Below are 21,323 nucleotides of genomic sequence, written 5' to 3'. Positions count from 1 at the left end.
TTTTTGAGTACTTCTTTTTTCTATGCTTTTATAACACTTTGAGTAACACAAATCCAGAATTTCAGAATTTTCCAGTGATTAAATCAATTGCAATAAGGAAAAACAGTAAGCACGTTTTCAGAAAAACAAAGGAATCCTAATAGGAATGAAAAACAAAATTATGAACTAGCAAAGACATAATGGAAAATTATGTATAGAACTTGTATAGGTCTAAAAGACAAGTATGAACTCAATTCTAAAACAGAAAATGCACAAAGGATCAAAAACAAACTCAGAAAATTATATGACACCAAAGCAAGAAACAAAAAAATTCAAGAAAAGTACTACAAGAAGTGATGACAATTATGGAAAAACAAGACTAAGCCAAAACTTGTATAGATTCAAAAAGGAAAATACTCAAACACATGATAGGCAACATAAAGAAAACAACAAGCAAGCTTAAAAAAAGCCTAAAAACAAAAACGTAAATTGCAAGAATTAAAGAGCTCTTGAAATAAAGTGCAACACAAAAATCCTAAGTTTGTACCCGTGCAGTTTAAGGGAGTCCCATATGATAAACCTTCTTGTTTGGTTGTTCGTATCCCAGATCCCTAAAAAAAAATACATGTAAGAAACATATATACCCAATATGTTAAATATGTTAAAGTTAGAAGTTAAAGCAGTTTTTTTACTGAATATTATTTAAAACCTTCATAAATATTATTTAATATATCATTTCGTATAATTATTGTGAAATTTTGATCATATATTACAATTAATTGTTTTTAGTATTAATTATCAATTACTCTCTCTATTTTTAAACACGTTTAAAGTTATTTCTTGTATATGGTGATAATTATATATTTTTTTCGAAAATATTTGAATTAAATAATTTTTTCATTCTGCATTAGTCTATTTGAGATGGATAGAATAGTTAATTTAATGATATATAAAGGAAAATAGTGTTTACTCCTGATGGGAGAACATTAGTAGAGTGAAGGATGTAATGATATGGATGAATTGAATGATGTGGATGAATTGAATTGGTTATGATTTCTTAAGAAATATAATTGTTGAGATATACAATGTACATGGTAGATAAGTAAAAATAATATTTATTTATGCATGATTAAAAGAAAAAAATACATGATTTTCATTTATTTATTCTTTCTTGTTGATTAAAAAAATAAATGCAATCCTAAAACAAGGTGTTAGAATGACCGCAATAATACAACAGAGAAAGGATTTTTTATATTGATTAAAAAAATCTAATTGAACTAATGTATATGATTAAAATCTAATTGAACTAATCAGAAAAAAATATTAAAAAAGTAATATACATACTATGATTTTCTTTTTTATCATTAGAAATTACATATTTGATTCAACCAAAACTAACAATTTTTTCCTTAAAAAAAATGTCCTCCACATAATTCTCACTATCAACATAATTTCCTTCCTATCTAATAATCATTAGTTCTGACTATGAACGTAATATTCTTCCTTTAGACATTTCTATTGTACATTTCTTGTTTGTTAGTTCGTATCCCAGATCCCTGTCCAGTTGTTGGGATTGCCTTCATGTCATATCAGATACATATGAGATGCTGATAACTTTGATATATACCCAATATCTTAGGGTTAGAAGTTAAAGCACTTTTTTACTGAATATTGTTTAAAACCTTCATAAATATTATTTAATACATTATACGCTTCCGTGTAATTATTGTGAAATTTCGATCATATATTACTATTAATTGTTTTTAGTATTAATTATATATTAGTCTCTCTATCTTTAAACACGTTTAAAGTTATTTCATGTTTATGGTGATAATATATTTTTTTTTTCGAAGATATTTTAATTAAATAATTTTTTCATTCAGTAAATGCATTAGTCTATTTGAGATGGATATACACTATGACAACCCGGACATAAATAAGATGAAGAAATTAAATGTATTTGATTTATAATTTTTGTCATTCTAGTTTTAAAAAGAAAGTATTCTTTTTTTTTTATAATCACTTGTGTGATTAATAACATTTTAAGAATTATGCCTTATCTTAAAAAACAAGGAATACGGGTCAGGGATTATTTTATAAAGAAAATATAATTTTTTTTTTTCGTTCAAAAAAGATTAGATGAGTAATGCATTAACTAGTTTTTTTTACTGGGACCTAATTTATTGGTTTACAGTTACTTCACAATTATATTTAAAAATTTTAAAAATAAAATTAATGACTTATGATTTTGATTTTGATTTATTTTGTCTCTTCACAATTTTAAATCTTTAATTTTAATTTAGATTATTTATTTTAGGATAAATAAATAAATAACATTTCTTTTTATTTAATATATTAACAGTTAATTTATGTCATATGATATTATGAGAAACAGTAGAGACCTTAAATTTTAGAAAATAAAAAATATTTTCTTATGTAAATCAAAATATAAAATTAACTCATTTTACAAGAATAATAACGTACTCAAGTCCATCTTCTTTGGTTGGCATAGTGTATAGTATGTACACCTATTGTGCATACCATTTTCCCTGCAGATCATACTATTGTGTATAGTATGTACACCTATTGGTACAAAGTTGAGATTTATTTACTTTGGAGGATGTGCACATAAAAGGCTAAGATCTATTATATAATTGAACCAAATATTTTTATTTTGTTATTTTCTTAATGTATCTGAAAAGTATAGTGATTAATTACTCTATCTTATTCACTCTTGCTGCATTTCACTTTATACACTTATTTCACTTCTATTCTTTTACGCATTTTAATACTCTTGTTGACACATGTTTTTTTTTTTAACTTTCATGCTAGGTTTGCTTTATTTTTATCAAACAATTCCATTTAGATATGGATAAGTCTTGGATTAACATGCCTCGAAATACATGTCAGTACATGGATGGATTGAATAAATTTTTGGACTTTGCATTTGCTAATAAGAGCGTTGAGGGTAAGATAATTTGCCATGTCCGAAATGTAATCTTAAAAAATGGCAAACTCGAGAAGCAACACATCAGCACTTGATTCTTCATCCTTTTCCAAAAGGTTATACATTCTGGCTTCTACATGGCGAGACAAGTTTTGTACAAAATACGACTGAAACACCTCCAATTTTCCAATCAAATGAGCATAAAGTTTCTGGTAATGATCCCATACGTGTCATGGTTAATGACGCATTTGGAAATTTTTTCTATGATGATAACGTGGAGGATGATGAGGATATGCATCCTAGATCAAGCGAAATGATGCCTGATGAATTGTTGAGTATCTGAAGTTTATGCATGATGGGCAACAAAGTTTGTACGAAGGATGTGGCAAGTATTCTAAACTTTCTTTATTGCTCAAATTGTACCACATCAAATGTCTATGTAGAATGACTGACAAGGCAATGTCAATGATATTGGAGTTGTTAGAAGATGCCTTTGATTATGCTAAAATTCCATGTTCCTTCTATGAAGCTAAGAAAATCATTAAGAAGCTTGGCCTTCATTACACCAAAATTGATGCTTGCCCAAATGATTGCATGTTGTACTATGGAGAAGACAAAGACAAAGAAGTTTGTAAGAAATGTAATGAATCTAGATGGAAAAGAAGAAAGAAGAACAAAACTATTGATGGTACTATGAAAAAGCAAAAGAAAGTTCCTGCTAAAGTTTTAAGATATTTTCCATTGAAGCCACGCTTACAACGAATGTTTATGTCTTCTAAAATAGCCGAGCATATGCATGGCATGCATCAGGAAGTACAAATGAAGGCATACTAAGGCATCCGAGGGATTCTGAAGCATGGAAGAACTTTGATCTAATGAATCCTCAATTTGCTTCAGATGCTCGAAATGTTAGACTTGGTTTGGCTGCTGATGGATTCAATCCATTTGGTGATTTGAGTACAAGTCATAGTACTTGGCCTATTGTACTCATACTCTACAATCTTCCTCCTTGGATGTGTATGAAGCAAAGTTCATTCATTCTTTGTGTACCGCCCTGGTAGTCAGAAGTGATGACGTGGCATCCAGCTACAGTATAGGCGTGTTGACAAGACGCCAGGTTGGCAGAAGGGAAGGAAGTCGGGGGACTCGTGTAGTCGCCAGTTATTAAGTTGGCGTGCTCCGATCTCTAGCATACTAGAACCGGCGATCACCGGGTTAAAGATGAAGTCGCCAGATGTAAACTCAGGCGACCAAGTGATTGGAGATCGCCGGAGCAAGCACATCGCCAAAGATGAAGATGGTGCAGATTATGAAGGCGGCCGGCGAGACCACAGGGAAGGTGTACGAAGGCACCCTAACTCGCCAGTTCTAGTAGAGATCGCGCTCCCAAGTTAGCTATGCACTGGGCAGCACCATGCATAAGTAACTTAGCCAAAGGAGAGTCAGAAGCAGCGCCCAAGTCAAGGAGGCTCCAGATGATGGCACGTGTACGACTGGGTGCGATCCACGTGTCCAGGTGTGTAACTGCCAGGAGAGAGAAAGTGACCAGGTATAAAAGGGTTTCCCAACGAACTTTTGAGGTACGCACGTTCAGATTGTATTCTTTACGCTTGCGAGTTCTTGAGCATAATGTGAGAGAGAACATTGCACGGTTCCTTGAGAGTTCTTGAGTGTTTGCTCTTGAAGTATTTGGTGGTTCAGTCACTGACTTGGGCGTTGGAGTGCGATCGGCCGCAGCGGCGCCGCTCTGTTCTTTTGCAGGTTCTTGAGGTGGATCGTGACGAAGGACGGAGGTTGAAGCGGTGCACACATCGATCCATTGACGATGCAAGTTCCAACGTTTTGGTCAACAGGCAGGATCATCAGGCGCCCACCGTGGGGCCGTGTAAAACCTGTTCCCATCCACAGCGTGAGTTCTTGGAGGTTTTCGTAGTCTTCTGCGTGGTTGTGTGCTGGTGCAACCATTGTTCGCTGTTCGTTTCAGATTTTTTCGGTGATTTCGCGTTTTCCAACGTTCGTTTGGGTTGTTTTTCGGTGAAGTGAAGTTTTCTGCTGTTTACGCGAGATTTGTTCGGTGAGATTTGAGTTCTTTGGCTCGTTTGGTTTGTCGTGAGAGAAGCGGTGGTTTCTGGTGGAGTTGCAGGTTTCTTTGGAGGTTCGCGGTGTTCTTGAGTTTTCTTGCGGAGTTTCGCGCAGTTTTGACCGATTGATCGCTGAATCGATCGTCGCTGAAGGAAGTACTGCTCCTTACTCTCTGTGATTTGCTGAGTTTTCATGAGAAAAATGAGAAGCAACTGTTGAAGTCCAGTTGCGCCCGTTGCTGCTGAAGGCGCCGCCGCCATGACCATGGCGCAGATGGTAGAGATTATGCGCTCGTTGCAGGCGACTGTGGAAGCCTCGCGCATAGAACAGGCGAGAATGCATGAGGACCTGGCCGCCTCTTGGGCCAGGAATGATGAGCTCAGCAAAGTGACTGAGGAGCTGCGTCAAGCTCTTCAGGAGCAGCAAGGGCGTCCTATTGCTGAAGAGGTCGCGCCGTCAACGCCGCCTCGTGTTTTCCCCATGCCTTTCGCTCAGGCGATTACTGACACGCCTATTCCTGCGAGTGTGGTACCTGTCAAGGCTGTTTTTACCGGCGTAGAGGATCCTGAGGCTCATCTCACCACGTTCCATACGCAGATGATGCTTTCAGGAGGATCAGACGCTGTATACTGCAAGATGTTCGTGAGCACACTCCAGGGAACGGCGTTGGAATGGTTCGTGAGCCTGCCTAACGGTCACATAACCAACTTCCAACAGTTTTCCAAGATTTTCGTCGAGAAGTACATCGTGAATAAGGCCCCGCCCAGGGTGTCTTATGATTTGTTTGATATAAGGCAGTATCAGGGAGAGTCCCTTAGGGACTACCTGAATCGCTTTGGGGCGCAGATGGTCAGATCGCCGGCCAAAGATGAGGAAATGCTGGTATATGCATTTAAGAAGGGCGTGCTGCCAGGACCATTCTGCGAGGCACTGATCAGGGCTCACCCCGCCACGTTTGCTAAGGTTAGGCGACTTGCGGTGGCCCACATCGCCGATGAGAGCGAAGTCGCCGAGAAGAGAGGAAGCGTGGCTCCCGCTAGGCCACGTGCCCAGACCAGAATCCAGCCACAGAGGGTGCTGGAGACAGCGGCGGCCAGAAGGGATCAGAGGACTCGCCATCCTTATGATCCAAGGAAGAATAAGGGCAGGAGCCAAGGGCGCTAGCAACCAGCACGCCGGGAATATAATCGCCCGCCTAAGCACAAGTTTGTCATGGGATTGGCGGACCTGATCGCCATTCCCAATATATCTGCTAGGTTGAAAGCGCCAGAGAAGGAGGGCGACAAGGTGCTGGGACCAAAGCCAGATGCCTGGTGTGAGTTTCACCAAGGCTTTGGCCACACCGTGGATTCGTGTTTGGCTTTAGGATACCAGCTCGACGATCTGGTTAAGAGCGGATTCCTAAATGATTATTTGTTGGATAGAAGGACAGGGGGCGCGTCGAGCTCCCAACTAGCAGGTGGAGAAGCTCAGCAGCACGAGATGCCTACGCACGGGGAAATCCACACCATTGCGGGAGGTTTCTCAGGTGGTGGATGCACCGCATCACAGAGGAAGAGGTACGCGAGGTCTGTGATGATGGTAGATATGTTTGAAGACCACTCGCCGGAAGTGGACATTACCTTCACCAAGCAGGATCTTCGGGACGTTGTGCCTCATGACAACGATCCCATAGTCATCTCGTTGATCACAGCAGGAAGAAAGGTCCACAGGGTGCTGGTGGACCAAGGAAGCTCGGCAGACGTGATGTTCTGGTCGACTTTCACGCAGTTGGAGCTGCCCCTTGACCAGCTGAGGCCCTGTGGAGGGTGTTTGTATGGTTTCGCTGGTGACCAGGTGGAGGTCAGGGGGTACATAGAATTGAGGACTACGTTTACAGACGAGGCGGGTTCGAGAACGGAGAAAATCAAATACCTTGTTGTAAACGCTCCTTCAGCCTACAACATCCTGTTGGGAAGGCCCACGCTCAATCGGATAGGCGCTATACCGTCGACTCGGCACATGAAGGTGAAGTTGCCGTCTATGGAGGGGGTGGTGATCACCATCAAATCCGACCAGAAAGAAGCGAAGAAGTGCTATGAGAATAGCCTGAAAAACAAAAGATCGGTGAGTTACGTGACAACCACCCCGCCTTCTGGTGTGAAGCCCAGATCGACGGTAGTAGAAGAGATCGCCGGAAGAGACGTGGAGATGGTGGATGCTGAGCTAGGGGAGGGGAATGCTGGTCTGGAGGAAGAAGAGGTAAGGAATCGCCCTTTGGAAGCGAGAGAACTGAGAATCGCCAGGGCAGTGATCGCCAGAGAAACCAGACCAAAACCCGTCGAGCAGTGGCTCGAGAGAGAGGTCGGGGTAAAGATCTTCAAGCTGGGAAGATCTCTGGAGGTCGAGCTTCAGGACCAGATTGCTAAGGTGATAGAACGGCATCTGGATGCCTTGCATGGTCCGCTTCGGACATGCCCGGGATCGATCCCGATTTCTTGTGCCATCATCTGGTGATGGACAACTTGGTGAGACTGGTGCGACAAAGAAGAAGAAAGTTCAACGAAGAGAGGAGGCAGGCGATTAGAGATGAAACACAGAAACTCCTCGCTGCAGGCCACATCAGGGAAGTTCAGTACCCTGAATGGCTGGCAAATGTCGTGCTGGTGAAGAAGAGTAATGGGAAATGGCGCATGTGCGTCGACTTCACTGATCTGAACAAGGCTTGCCCAAAGGATTCATATCCTTTACCAAGCATAGACGCCCTGGTGGATAGTGCTGCAGGGTGTAAGTTGTTGAGCTTCCTGGATGCCTTCTCGGGGTAGAATCAGATCAAGATGCATCCCATGGATGAAGAGAAGACTGCCTTCATGACCGAGAGATCGTGCTATTGCTACAAGGTGATGCCATTTGGGCTGAAGAATGCGGGGGCCACGTACCAGAGGTTGATGACATGGTCGTGACCTCGCCAGAGAAAAGGAAGCACGTTGCAGACTTGGAGGAATTGTTCACGACGATCGCCAAGTTCAGGCTGAAGCTGAATCCAGAGAAATGCATCTTTGGCGTGGAGGCTGGAAAATTCCTGGGATTCCTCTTAACGGAAAGAGGAATAGAGGCCAACCCGGACAAGTGTGCCGCCATCATGGCGATGAGGAGCCCAACCACTGTGAAAGAAGTACAATAGTTAACAGGTCGGATGGCAGCCCTGTCTCGCTTCGTGTCAGCTAGCGGAGAGAAGGGACATCCCTACTTCCAGTGCTTAAGGCGCAATAACAAGTTTGCCTGGACGAAGGAGTGTGAGGAAGCCTTCGTCAGGCTCAAGGAGTATTTGGTGACCCCGCCGGTTCTGTGCAAACCACTGGTGGGAACCCCTCTCAGGTTGTATTTTGCTGTAACTGAGAGGGCGGTAAGTGCGGTGCTCGCCCAGGACCAAGATCAGGCTCAGAAGCCTATTTATTTTGTTAGTAAGGTGTTGCAGGGCCCGGAAACGAGATATCAGGCCCTGGAGAAGGCTGCGCTGGCTATGGTGTTTTCGGCGAGGAGGTTGCGCCACTATTTTCATAGCTTCACGATACTTGTGATGATTGACTTGCCCATCCAGAAGGTGTTGAAGAAGCCTGACGTTTCTGGGAGGATGGTGAAGTGGGCGGTAGAACTGTCGGAGTTTGACATTAAGTATGAGCCCCGAGGTCCGATTAAGGGGCAAATTTTCCTAGATTTCGTGGTCGAGCTCTCGTCTGAGGCGACACGAGTTGAAGGGGACGATTTCCGTTCGGTGCTCTCGGTGGATGGATCGTCGAACCAGCAGGGTAGCGGTGCTGGAGTCATCTTGGAAGGACCCAACGGCGTGCTGATCGAACAATCTTTGAGGTTTGCCTTCAAAGCCAGCAACAATCAAGCAGAATATGAGGCGCTGATCGCCGGGATCTTGCTGGCAAAAGAGATGGGAGCGAGGGTATTGATGGCCAAGAGTGACTCGCTGCTAGTCACGGGGCAAGTAACAGGCGAGTTCCAGGCCAAAGATCCACAAATGGCGGCTTACCTAGAGTATGTGCAGGAATTGAAGAGTTCCTTTGCCTCCTTTGAAGTGGTGCATGTGCCCAGAGAGCAGAATGCCCGAGCTGACTTGCTAGCCAAGCTCGCCAGTTCAGGCAAGGGGGGTAGGCAGAGGACGGTGATTCAAGAAACTCTGAAGACGCCGAGGGCATTTGTAGCAGATCACCTGGTTCTTCAGATAAGCAGGGCGACGGAAAAAGCGGCAAGAAGTCACAGGTCTTTGACGCAAGAAACGTTGAGATCGCCGAGAATTAGAGCGTGTCGGGGAGAGAGGGTGAAGATGACGCAGGTCTGTGCTACCAATGGGCCAGACACCTGGATAACACAGTACAAGCGGTGCCTGGCAGATGGCCTTCTCCCGCTGGATCCGACAGAGGCTAGGAAGGTAAAGAAAAATTCTAGCAAGTACACATTGATTGATGGCGATCTGTACAGGTTTGGGTTCACTCACCCACTCCTGGAATGTGTACATGGCGAGAAGTGCACGAGAATCATGGCAGAGCTCCACGAAGGAATATGCGGAAGCCACGTCGGGGGTCGAGCTCTGGCCGCGAGGACTCTCCGTGCAGGTTACTACTGGCCAACGATGAGAGAAGATTGTAAGAGATATGCACAGTGTTGCAAACAATGCCAACAGCACGCCGATTGGCACAAGGCGCCTCCCGAGGAGTTGAAATCGACTTACAGCCCTTGGCCGTTTCACACTTGGGGAATCGACATTCTGGGACCATTCCCGCTGGCGATCAGGCAGATGAAGTACTTGGTGGTGGCGATTGAGTATTTCACCAAGTGGATCGAAGCAGAACCAGTGGCCCAGATCACCGCACACAAGATCGAAGGTTTCTTGTGGAAGAACATTGTGTGCCGGTTTGGTGTGCCCAAGCGCCTGGTGTCGGACAATGGGACTCAGTTTGCAAGCCACCTGTTGAAGAAGCTGTGCGAAGGGGTGGGAATTCAACAAGTGTTTGCATCCGTCGAGCACCCTTAGACAAATGGCCAAGTAGAGTCAGCTAATCGGGTGTTGCTGAGAGGGTTGAAGAGAAGGCTAGAGAAAGCCAAAGGAAGCTGGGCTGAGGAGGTACCCCGTATAGTCTGGGCGTACCACACCACTGAGCAGTCAGGAACCCATGAGACCCCGTTCAGCTTGGTCTATGGATGCGACGCAATGATTCCAGTGGAGATCCAGGAGAGCTCGCCGAGATTCCAGAACTTCGTAGAGGAAGACTCGAATGAGGAGAGAAGGTTGAACCTGGATCTACTGGATGAAGTCAGGGAAGAGGCGAGATTGAAGGCTGAAGCGGTGAAGAGAAGGATTGAACGAAGATATAACTCGAAGGTGATGCCGAGACAGTTCAGAGAAGGCGACTTGGTGATGAGGAAAGCCCACCAGTACGAGATGGAGAATAAACTGTCGCCCAAGTGGACGGGACTGTTCAGAATAACCGAGGCGCTCGGGAACGGCGCCTACCGCTTAGAGACATTGGAAGGAGGGGCGATTCCTCGCACTTGGAACGCCACGCACCTGACGTTGTATTACAGTTAAGAAGCTTTGTAAGTAAAGACAAACACGAAATTATATTACAATGTCTCTGTTAAAACAGTTTGAAGGGGGCACTCTTTTTTCCCTAAGGAGGGTTTTTAACGAGGCCACCCAATAAAGAAGAGTTTTCGAAGCTCAAAGTCGTTTTAGATTGCATGATTGTTGTTTTCAGAAAGTTTTGAAGAAAGACCTTGTCACTTATATGTGATTTAAGGCAAGTAAAGATATATTGCACGCTTTCTAAAGGGTTTTAAGTCCTCATCGTCTTTCGGCGATTGGAGGCACCAGTTAAAGTTTAAGTCCTCATCGTCTTTCGGCGATCGGAGGCACCAGTTAAAGTTAAAGTCCTCATCGTCTTTCGGCGATCGGAGGCACCAGTTAAAAGACCTCAACGCCCACGCGCGTTCTGAGGCGAGATAAAGACCTCCTCGCCGTCAAGCGAGCGCAGGCGAGGAAGAGCAAAAAGTCCTCAGTGTTTCTGGGGGCGAGAAGATGTAACCCCTGGGGCAATGTAGAGGCACCAGTGAAAAGTCCTCAGTGTTTCTGGGGGCGAGAAGATGTAACCCCTGGGGCAATGTAGAGGCACCAGCAAAAAGTCCTCAGTGTTTCCGAGGGTAGAGGAGATGTAACCCCCGGGGCAACGTAGAGGCAAGTTAAAGACCTTCTCGCCTATGAGCGAGTTCAGGCGAGTTAAAGACCTTCTCGCCGATGAGCGAGTTTAGGCAAGATAAAATCCTTCTCGTCTCGAACGAGTTCAGGTATGGTGTAAAGGGTGGAAGAAGTGTGGAGGATGGCTAAGGTAGGTTCGAAGAGAACGCCTAGCCACCCGGTCTCTTGTTCTGAAGCTCAAGGAGGTAGAGAAGGATTCGAAAGGCGCCTCTACCCCCAGATGAAGGAACAATGGCCAAGTTGTGGAGCCAGAAAGAAGCTGATATCGCCAAGAGTCTTTGGCGACCAGGAAAAGTTCAAACAGTGGCGGGAAAGTTAAAGACCTGTTTTGATGAAGCAGATCGGGTAAAGTAATGTCTTAAGCCATTAGTTGAGTTAAAGTTCGTTGTTTGAAGAGTGATTTTACGCTAAGGTTCGTTATCTTAAGATTACAAGTTGTTGGAGTGATTGTTGTTCGAAATCGAAGTGGTTCGAAGCAGTTAAGTATAAGATCGTGCCTACGAAATCGCTAAGTTAATTTCTTGAAGCAAATTGTGCAAGGGAAGTTAAAGCAGCCAAAGAAGTTGCAAGAGGAAATACAGAGATTTTATCATTAAAGTAAACGTCAGTTTAAGGCACGTGTACAGGAAAATATAAAGTTTATTACAATTGTATGCAAGGTGAAAGCATAAAGGTAGTGGATGGAGGAAATTGATCAGTCTTCAGCGGGAACCACCTTCCCATCCACCACCTCGTTGTTAAGGGACACCATGCTAAGATCCAGATCGGGGAACAAGCAGGCAAACTGTTCCCGTGCGGCCTCGAATCCAGCAGCAAGAATTTGGGCAGAACTCAGATTAAGCTCTTCGATCTATTTCTTGAGTTCTTCAGCTTCTTTCTTCAGCCCCTCGTTCTGCTGCTCCAGCTCTTCAGCTTGCTTCTTGAGTTTTTCGATGGTTTCCTGAGCTTGAAGAAGGTCTTCAGCAACCTTCTTGGATTCTGCCTGCACCTGGCCCAGCTCAGCAGCGATCTTCCCCTTCTCTTTGTTGGCTTCAGCAAGCTTCGCCATGGTGTCGTCCCTTTCTTTTTCCACCGCTCCCAGGAAGACCTGCCGATCGGCTGACCTTTGCTCCAGTTTCTTCACCTTGGCGGCGTCAGTTTTTATCAAGGCCTCCAGGTCAGCCACTTTGACGTGATAAGGCACCAGCTTGCTCTCTAGCTCAATCTTCTCTTGAGCCAGGAGCTGTACCTTATGGCGGAGATCGGTGGCCTCCTTGCGCGCCACCCGGATCTCGGTGCTCATTGCATCTTCTACTCGGGAGTGTTCAATCTCGGCGAGTGTCAGATTGAAGGATAACTTCTCCACCTCAACCCTTATAGTGCTATTCTCAGTTCGAAGGGTGAAGAGGTCATCCTGGAGCTTCCTGGTGGAGCTCTCCACAGCTCTAGATATAATGGCGGGGAAGTCCTCCGCCATCATCTTTAGCTTTGCTGAGAAGGGCTCCCACATCCTCGTGACCTCAAGAGAGAGGTTTGTTGGTGGAGGCACCGGGTGGGCTCGTTGTTGGTTTTCGCCGCCACCTTCTTGAATTGGTTGTTCAGCGGGTGCTTCTTGGCGTGGTGGCGACGTCGGGGATTCAATAATCAGAATTGGAGAGTTATGGGCAACCTCATCCCCGATTGGAGCAACGTCTGCGGTTGAGGCATTTGAAGGAGGACCCCCTCCAGCTGTTACATAAGGCGTGGAGGCGCTCGGGGGGTCCTCCATGAAGTTTGGCTCGGGGGCCTCAATCGCAGGTGGCGCAGACGCCAATGGAATTGCTTGGACTGGTGAGACAGGAGCTGGTGGGGGTGGCAATGTTGGAGGAGGAGCAGGTGTAGATGGTGGTGTTGATGTTGGAAGAGGGGGTGGAGCAGGTGGTGAAGAAGGTGCCACCCTCTTCCTCTTCGTGACGAGGCCATCTTCAGTTGCCTCGTCGTCTTCCTCTTCCTCCTCGTGGAATACTTGAGGGGCTTTCCTCTTGGGTTTCCTGAGGACAAGCTTTTTGCGTTGATTGGCGGGTTGGACATCGGGAGGAGTTGGGCCTTTTGGTGGCGATTGGCCCTGTGCGGCGGCGATCTCCACCACCGAGTTTGGCACGGTTTGGGAACCCGATGCCAACCCGTGGGTTCGGGCGAGCGCCCTCAGTTCAGCGAGCTTGCCCTGGCCCAACATATTATCTGCATAGAGCAAAAATGCATGGGTTAGCTCAGAGAGAAAATAAATGCATAAGGCAGTATGCAGTAAAGCAGATAAATGGTGCAGAAAAATAAAACCAAAGTCTTGCGCACAACGCACAAGACGCCCAGAAATAGTTAACAGAGGTAATGTTAGAATAAAGACTTAGACGTTCTAACCTATGCGAATTTCGAGTTGGTCCTCGAAGAACTCGAAGCAGATGAGCGTGGTGGTGAGGAAGGTGATGTTGGCATCTGCCACGCTCTTCCAGAAGAAGCAGAGGTCTCTGTCCAAGGCACCCATGCTATAAGGACTTCTTGGCCTCCTGAAGCTACTCTTGGACTCTTTGTTCCCCTTGTTTACCCAATACAAGGGGAAACCGTCGAGCAGAGAGGCGTCCTTCTCATTAGGGTGCACCTGGACGAACTTGCCCTTCCAGTCTTTGTAGGATTGCTGGAAGATAGAGAGGATCGACCTCCCAGCAATCCCGTTCAAGCTTACCCATAAGCGATCTCCCGGGTGCTTGGCTTCAAAGAGAAATAAGAAAACGTCCACTGACGCTGGCAGCCCCAAGTGGTCGCACATTATTTGAAAAGCCCGTACGAACGCCTAGCTGTTGGGATGGAGCTGGGCGGCGGCGATATCGAACTCGGTGAGAAGCTCCCTTTCAAAATGGGTGAAGGGAAACCTAAGTTTCACCTTCTTGAACAGGGTGGTGTAGATGAGGCAGAACAACTCGCCGGTGTTCCCCTTATCGTCAACACACACCGGCATGTCGGGAGGGCAAGGTAGCACCGTCATCTTTTCGTCGTGCTCCTTATGGAATGATTGGTGAGGCTCGTCCCCTTTCTTCAATCGCAGAACTGCCCCAGCAGAGTTTACAGAAGATGTTTCCCTCAACAAAGTCAAGGTGGCCCATGGGTACAGTTTTTTGAAGTCTGGGGAGGAAACAGAGGCTCCTCCGGCGACAGGGGGAGTGGCCTGAGCCAAGTTGGGGCGAGAGGGTGCAGGCCTCTCAGCCTGAGAAGACGAAGCACCACGTGCTCGCGGTGGGTCGTGTGCTTGTGAGGAGGGGTTTCGTGATGAAGGAGGAGGATTTGGGGTGATCTTTGAGCGAGTCATTGCGGAAGCTGCGGAGGAAAAAGAAAAGGAAAAATGATCAGGGTTCGCAGAGGCTGACTCGATCATGAGAAAAGGGTGAAAAACGAACGAACGTAGGTTCATTGTGACGCTGACGGAGCCCTAAGTTACGAGAAAGGAGAAATGGAGAAAACAACCCACAACGTATGCACCAGACAGTTAAAGGATGATGCGAATCGGTTAAAATGCAGGAAAAATCAGCAGAAAGTTGGTGAAGGAAGAGCGATGAAGGAAGTTGGTGATTCGGGAAGTTGAGGAACGTTGAGAACTTTTTTGCAGAAGAGAGTTGGAGCGTCTGAGAATACGAAGAAAGTGATGGAACAGTGGAGCGAAATGGGTTTAAGGGTTTTTCGAAGTGGGTTTGGGAAGCGCAAACATTAACTGAAGGTAACCGTTGATGAAGCCACGTGTCGAACGATGGGGAAATGTTTGGTGGAGCGTCAGAGGAGCAGAAAGTACAACCGCTTGGAATTCTGCGCCAGTGCCACGTAGATGACGTGACTCCTTCAGTCCTTTCGCTGGACAAGTCTTCGCTTAAGACTGGGGGGCTTGTGTACCGCCCTGGTAGTCGGAAGTGATGACGTGGCATCCAGCTACAGTATAGGCGTGTTGACAAGACGCCAGGTTGGCAGAAGGGAAGGAAGTCGAGGGACTCGTGTAGTCGCCAGTTATTAAGTTGGCGTGCTCCGATCTCCAGCATACCAGAACCGGCGATCACCGGGTTAAAGATGAAGTCGCCAGATGTAAACTCAGGCGACCAAGTGATTGGAGATCGCCGGAGCAAGCACATCGCCAAAGATGAAGATGGTGCAGATTATGAAGGCGGCCGGCGAGACCACAGGGAAGGTGTACGAAGGCACCCTAACTCGCCAGTTCTAGTAGAGATCGCGCTCCCAAGTTAGCTATGCACTGGGCAGCACCATGCATAAGTAACTTAGCCAAAGGAGAGTCAGAAGCAGCGCCCAAGTCAAGGAGGCTCCAGATGATGGCACGTGTACGACTGGGTGCGATCCACGTGTCCAGGTGTGTAACTGCCAGGAGAGAGAAAGTGACCAGGTATAAAAGGGTTTCCCAACGAACTTCTGAGGTACGCACGTTCAGATTGTATTCTTTACGCTTGCGAGTTCTTGAGCATACTGTGAGAGAGAACATTGCACGGTTCCTTGAGAGTTCTTGAGTGTTTGCTCTTGAAGTATTTGGTGGTTCAGTCATTGACTTGGGCGTTGGAGTCGATCGGCCGCAGCGGCGCCGCTCTGTTCTTTTGCAGGTTCTTGAGGTGGATCGTGACGAAGGACGGAGGTTGAAGCGGTGCACACGTCGATCCATTGACGAGGCAAGTTCCAACGTTTTGGTCAACAGGCAGGATCACTTTCCATGATCATTCCTGCTAAAAGAGCACCAGGAAATGATATTGATGTATATTTAAGGCGATTAATTGAAGAATTAAAAGAGCTATGGAACAATAGAGTTAAAACTTTTGATTCATATAGCAATGAAGTGTTTAATATGCATGCAGCTATATTGTGGACCATTAGTGATTTTCCTGGTCTTGAAACCTTATCTGGGTGGAATACACATACTGGGTTGGCTTGTCCTAGGTGTAATTTTGACACTACTCCTAAGAAGATTCAGGGTAAATTTTGTTTCATGAATCATCGACGTTGGTTAAATGCAAGACACAAATTTAGATTAGCCCGCATTCATTTTGATGGAAGTGTGGAAAATAGAAATCCTCCTTTGACAATATCAGGAATAGATGTCTTAAGACAAGTTGAGAATGTCAATATTATATTTGGGAAAGAACCAGAAGTTGAGGAACTGGGGAAAAGACAACGCAGAGATCACCAAGCTATTGATGGCCCTCTACAATGGCGAAAAAAAAGTATATTTTTTGAACTTCCTTATTGGGTAAACAATTTATTGCACCATAATCTAGATGTTATGCACATTGAAAAAAATGTATGTGATAATGTGGTGTATACATTATTGAACCAAGGAAAAAAAATCAAAAGATAACCTAAAGGCACGAAAGGACTTAAAAGATTGGGGTGTTAGACCTGATCTTTGGCCTGATGAAAATAATAAATATCTTCCTGCTATATATACATTGACAAAAGAAAATAAGCATACATTTCTGACAACACTAAAGAACATCACTGTTCCAGATGGCTACTCAAGTAACATTAGTAGATGTGTTGATGTCAAACAATGTAAGCTTGGAGGATTGAAAAGTCATGATTCACATGTTTTGATGGAGCAACTTCTACCTTTAGCAATGAGAAAGACACTCCCTAAGGAAGTGTGCTATGTTTTGATTGATTTGTGTTCATTTTTTAGAAACTTATGCAGTAAAGTTTTAAAAGTGGATGAACTTAACCAACTGCAAAATAGAGTTGTTCTCACATTATGTCACATGGAGATATTATTTCCTCCTGCATTTTTTACAATCATGGTTCATTTGATTGTGCATTTGGTGGAAGATGTCGAGCTTGGAGGACCTGTCTAGTATAGATGGATGTATCCCATTAAGAGATATTTAGGAAAGTTGAATTCTTATGTGCGTAACAAGGCACAACCAGAAGGCTCAATAGCTGAAGGCTACATGGCTGAAGAGTCTTTAACATTTTGTTCAAGATATTTAAATGAAATTGAGACTGTATTTAATCGAATAAGGCGTGTTAATGATGAACCAGACACTATATCATCTAGTGCAAGCACTTTGTTTCCACCTGTTGGAAAACCAATTGGGTCTTTTACTTACTTCTCTTTATCAGCAAAGGAAAAGTTACAAGCACATCGTCATATATTGACTAATTGTGCCCAAGTTGACCCTTTCCTTCAGTAAGTACTTTGACTTTATAACTTATTATGATTCATCTGCAATTGAACACTAACCATGTAATTATTATTTATTTAATTTAGAGAATTTAGAGACATTATACGAAGACAATTAAGAAGTCGTACATGGTCATCCTCTGTGATAGATAAGAGGGTTCATAGAGAATTTGCAGAATGGTTTTCTCGTCGTGTATGTATAATTTATATTGTTGACTTTTGATTATATTGAATATAAAGAATTGTTTTGATCATATTTTCCTCTTTTTTAGATAAGAAATGAGTTGAATGGACCTCACTCAGATGATTTAAAGTTCTTAGCTATGGGACCAATTGATTGTGCAAAACGTTACAATGCTTACAATAAAATGGCTTCAAGTTCCGTACATTGGAGAGAGATGAAGGACTTAAAACACAAAACAGTGGGATATTTGGTACTTTTGGGACAAAGAGTTATGCAAGTAGCATCGACAATCAAATGCAATTTGGGGGTGTGCCTTATTATGGAAAATTGGTAGGCATAATTGAGATAAACTATAATGGTCGATTTTCTGTTACTTTGTTCAAATGTATGTGGGCTAATACAACTACTTCTAGAGGGATTATGACAGATGATCTTGGATTTACACTAGTAAACTTTACACGTTTGATACACATTGGTGATAATGATGATGATGAACCATACATCCAAGCTAAAGAAGCACAAATGGTTTATTATGTAGTGGATGAATTAGCTAAAGATTGGAGCATTCCTGTGCATCTAAAGCCACGAGACTTATATGACATGGGAGAAGATAATGATGTCACTTTTCATGAATGTGAAGCATTTGTACAAAACAATTTTGAAACTTTATTTGTCAATGGAGAAGGGAGTATATCGTTAACAAGGTCCTATTTTTAATTGAACACTTGTATATTATTTTTGTTTAAATTATCATCCTTATTACTTATACATTATTGTTTATACATGCATTATATTATGATTTATTGAATTTCTATTTTGACTTGTATTAATGTTATTATTTCAAGAATACCTGAAGATGAAGAAAATGTCCATCAAGAAGACTAGAGCAACAGAACATGATACTCTCAATAACACTTTTGACCAACTTGCAGCCCTTAATAACTCAAGTAAGTTCATACACAACTTCCATTTAGTGAGATGTTTGTACTTATATTTTAATTTGGAATTCTCTTTAAAAAATATATTATTTTTCACATGTATTCATTTAATTATTATGCAGCACCTCATGTGAGTTCTCATCCTATAGAGAATAATAATAAGAAGCCTCCTCCCCCACATGCACCTCATAGGTTGATTTCTACTACTAAGAACAATTCTGCACCTGAATTTCAATTTGATAATACAAATGAATCTGTCCATGAATCTACATCTGAACCTACACCAAGCTTACAATCTGATGAAGAAAGGGAAGAAAATGTGGGTATTGAGATGCAAAGTGAACAATCAAAGCAAGTATCACGTAAAAGATCATTGCTTGTTGATGTCATTGGTAAGCTTGAATCAATACATTGCAAACTCACATTGTATTTGTTTTTTATGTTCGCCCTCTTAAACTAATAATAATTTTGACAGATAGTGAAGGCAAAAAGGTTAGGAAACAATTAACAGCAAATGATGTCTGGTTTTTATCTGTTGGTGAGAGGATTCTTGTTAACTGGAATAACGAGAACCAACCAGTTGATGACAGTGGAACATTGTTGAATAGGTTTTTAGGTCATGTTGCAAGAAATGTTAATGCATTTCCTATTATCTATCAAAGTTGGATGAAGATTCCCAAAGATTACAAAGAAGATATACTTAAGAAAACCATTCAAGTAATTACTTTTGGATTTTTCTGTGTTTTAATTGATATTATATTGAAATTATCTTAAATTTACTTGTGTAATAATTTTGAAGGCTAAGTTTGAAGTTGACTCTGATGTTCATGTAAGATATATCTTCAAATCACTTAACACAAAGTGGACTGAGTATAGGCAACAACTATGGCAACAAAGAAGTGATGGAACAGACAATAGAGATGAAATTATTGCAATGTGTCCAGAAGTAATGAATAAAGACCATTGGGCTTCTTTTGTTCACTACCGTTTAAATTCAAGGACAAAGGTAATAAAAACTACTTTATTCTTTAAAGTGTTGATTTATTTATATTTAGTTCTTTTACTACATGTATGCTTAGGAAATTACCAAAAAGAACAAGGATAATAGAAAGAAGCAAACAGTTCCTCATACTGGTGGATCCAAGAGCATTGCACGGAAGAAAGATGAGATGGTAACTTGATTCTCCTATAATTTTTATTATATCATATATCATGATTCATATACTTTTATTACATTTTATAGGAGAAAGAGCTTGGTCGCAAAGTTAGTAGGGGAGAAGTATGGGTAGCAACACATAAACATGCTAACAGAGAATTTGTGAATGATGGGGCAAGAGAGATTGGGGTAAGTATCATTTTTGTAAAGATGAAAACTCAACCAAATTGGATGTGAGCTTCATTTATAACTTTTTTCATTATTTGTAGGAAAAGATTCAAGCATATGAGTCAAATACATCTTCCCTCTCACATGATATATCAATTGATGATTCACTAGCTCATGCCTTTGGAAGTGAAGAACATTGTGGTCGTGTTCGAGGGATGGGATTGGGACCTTGCCCTTCTCATGTGTTTGGATATACTAGAAATTCTCGCACTGGGATATCTTCAACTACTTATAGAGAATTGGAGAATCAGGTTTTTGAACATGCATTTTCTTATGTAGCAATTTTTTAATGTATATGGTTTTCTCACTCTTTTTCATGATAAATTGTGTTTTAATATAGGTTATTGCATTAAAGTCACAATTGGATGAACAAAATAAAAGATATGAAGAACGTGAAAAAAGATATGAAGAACATGAAAAAAGATTTGAGATAATGATGAATTTTTTCTTTCAAAGTTATCAAGGTCAATTGCCTCCTAAGTTGACTATGTTCAATCGTTCATCGGTAATGTTTAAAAAATTTAAATAACTTGTTTTATTTTTCAGATTTACATTTCTAATTGTGATATATGTTTATATTGTAGGTGTTTGATCAAGGAAGTGTGCCAAAAAATTAGGAAGGCAAAACCAAAACCATAATAATAATGCACCAAACACACTCATTCAACAAATAAAGAATTCATGTGGGATTAGAAAGTGATCAAAATCGATCCTGCAGTCATATACTGGTTTTCTCTTGTTCATTAATGAGTTTAAATTTTGTGGAAAAAATGAAAATTTTGTTGGATTACTTCTTATTTGCTTTAACTTGTTTTTTTTTTAATTGGTGTCTTGATCCGTTGATGTGTTTGATGTTGATTTATAGTCTTTTTAATTTTTTTTTGTTGGATTTGAAAGCTTGGTGGTAGTGTTATGTTTAGGTGTTTTCTTTGTTTTTATGTTGGCTGATTCTGGCAAGGTTGAATATTTCTTTTGGTAGTGTTATGTTTAGGTGTTTTCCTTGTTTTTGTGTTGGCTAGTTTTGACAAGGTTGTTGGATCTTTCTTTTGAGTAGTGTATGAAAATGATTAAGAATGGATGAAAAACTAATTAATGTTTGTGTGGTGTGATAGAGAAAAGAAGGAGAGAGAGAAAGAGAGTGAGAGAAAGAAAGGTACAACTAGCTAACTTGTACTGAGCCAGCTAGCTAACTTGGGTAGTCCCACCATATGTGTAACCTCTTTTTTTTTTTTTTTCAACAAAGCTAGTTTAAATTGTTAAAGATTCTTTGTCCAGGTGATAGAATCATTCTTGGATTAAAGAAAATATACAAATATAATTAAATTTTATCAACTAATTTTATGAAACATTTTGAATTTAATAGGTAATGAACATTGGTCTCTCTTATAAACTC

The 21,323-nt window shown here is 42.4% G+C and overlaps 1 protein-coding gene and 1 pseudogene across 1 annotated transcript; both read left to right on the top strand.

Moving 5' to 3' along the window:
* The first annotated feature begins 2,817 nt into the window (after nucleotides 1-2,817).
* Nucleotides 2,818-18,325, top strand: LOC137836496 (uncharacterized; annotated as a pseudogene).
* A 139-nt stretch (nucleotides 18,326-18,464) lies between these two features.
* On the top strand, nucleotides 18,465-20,547 carry LOC137836495 (uncharacterized). The gene is made up of 9 exons (XM_090301014.1): nucleotides 18,465-18,555; nucleotides 18,669-18,938; nucleotides 19,022-19,263; nucleotides 19,346-19,552; nucleotides 19,626-19,718; nucleotides 19,790-19,891; nucleotides 19,972-20,181; nucleotides 20,271-20,435; nucleotides 20,515-20,547. The coding sequence occupies exons 1-9, from the start codon at nucleotides 18,465-18,467 to the stop codon at nucleotides 20,545-20,547; spliced, it is 1,413 nt and encodes a 470-aa protein (XP_090157140.1).
* The last annotated feature ends 776 nt before the right edge of the window (nucleotides 20,548-21,323 follow it).

Source organism: Phaseolus vulgaris, chromosome 4, assembly GCF_051622355.1.
Source record: "Phaseolus vulgaris cultivar YP4 chromosome 4, ASM5162235v1, whole genome shotgun sequence".
Classification (NCBI taxonomy): domain Eukaryota; kingdom Viridiplantae; phylum Streptophyta; class Magnoliopsida; order Fabales; family Fabaceae; genus Phaseolus; species Phaseolus vulgaris.
The sequence above is the reverse complement of the archived record's forward strand: the minus strand, read 5'-3'. Positions and strand labels throughout refer to the sequence as shown.

What these genes read in the sequence shown, in the direction of transcription:
- LOC137836495 (XM_090301014.1), top strand. Translation starts at nt 18,465, where the DNA reads ATGAAGAAAATGTCCATCAAGAAGACTAGAGCAACAGAACATGATACT. An exon ending in TACTTAAGAAAACCATTCAA is followed by an intron (nt 19,264 to 19,345) that starts GTAATTACTTTT and finishes ATAATTTTGAAG; the next exon opens with GCTAAGTTTGAAGTTGACTC. An exon ending in ATGGGGCAAGAGAGATTGGG is followed by an intron (nt 19,892 to 19,971) that starts GTAAGTATCATT and finishes CATTATTTGTAG; the next exon opens with GAAAAGATTCAAGCATATGA.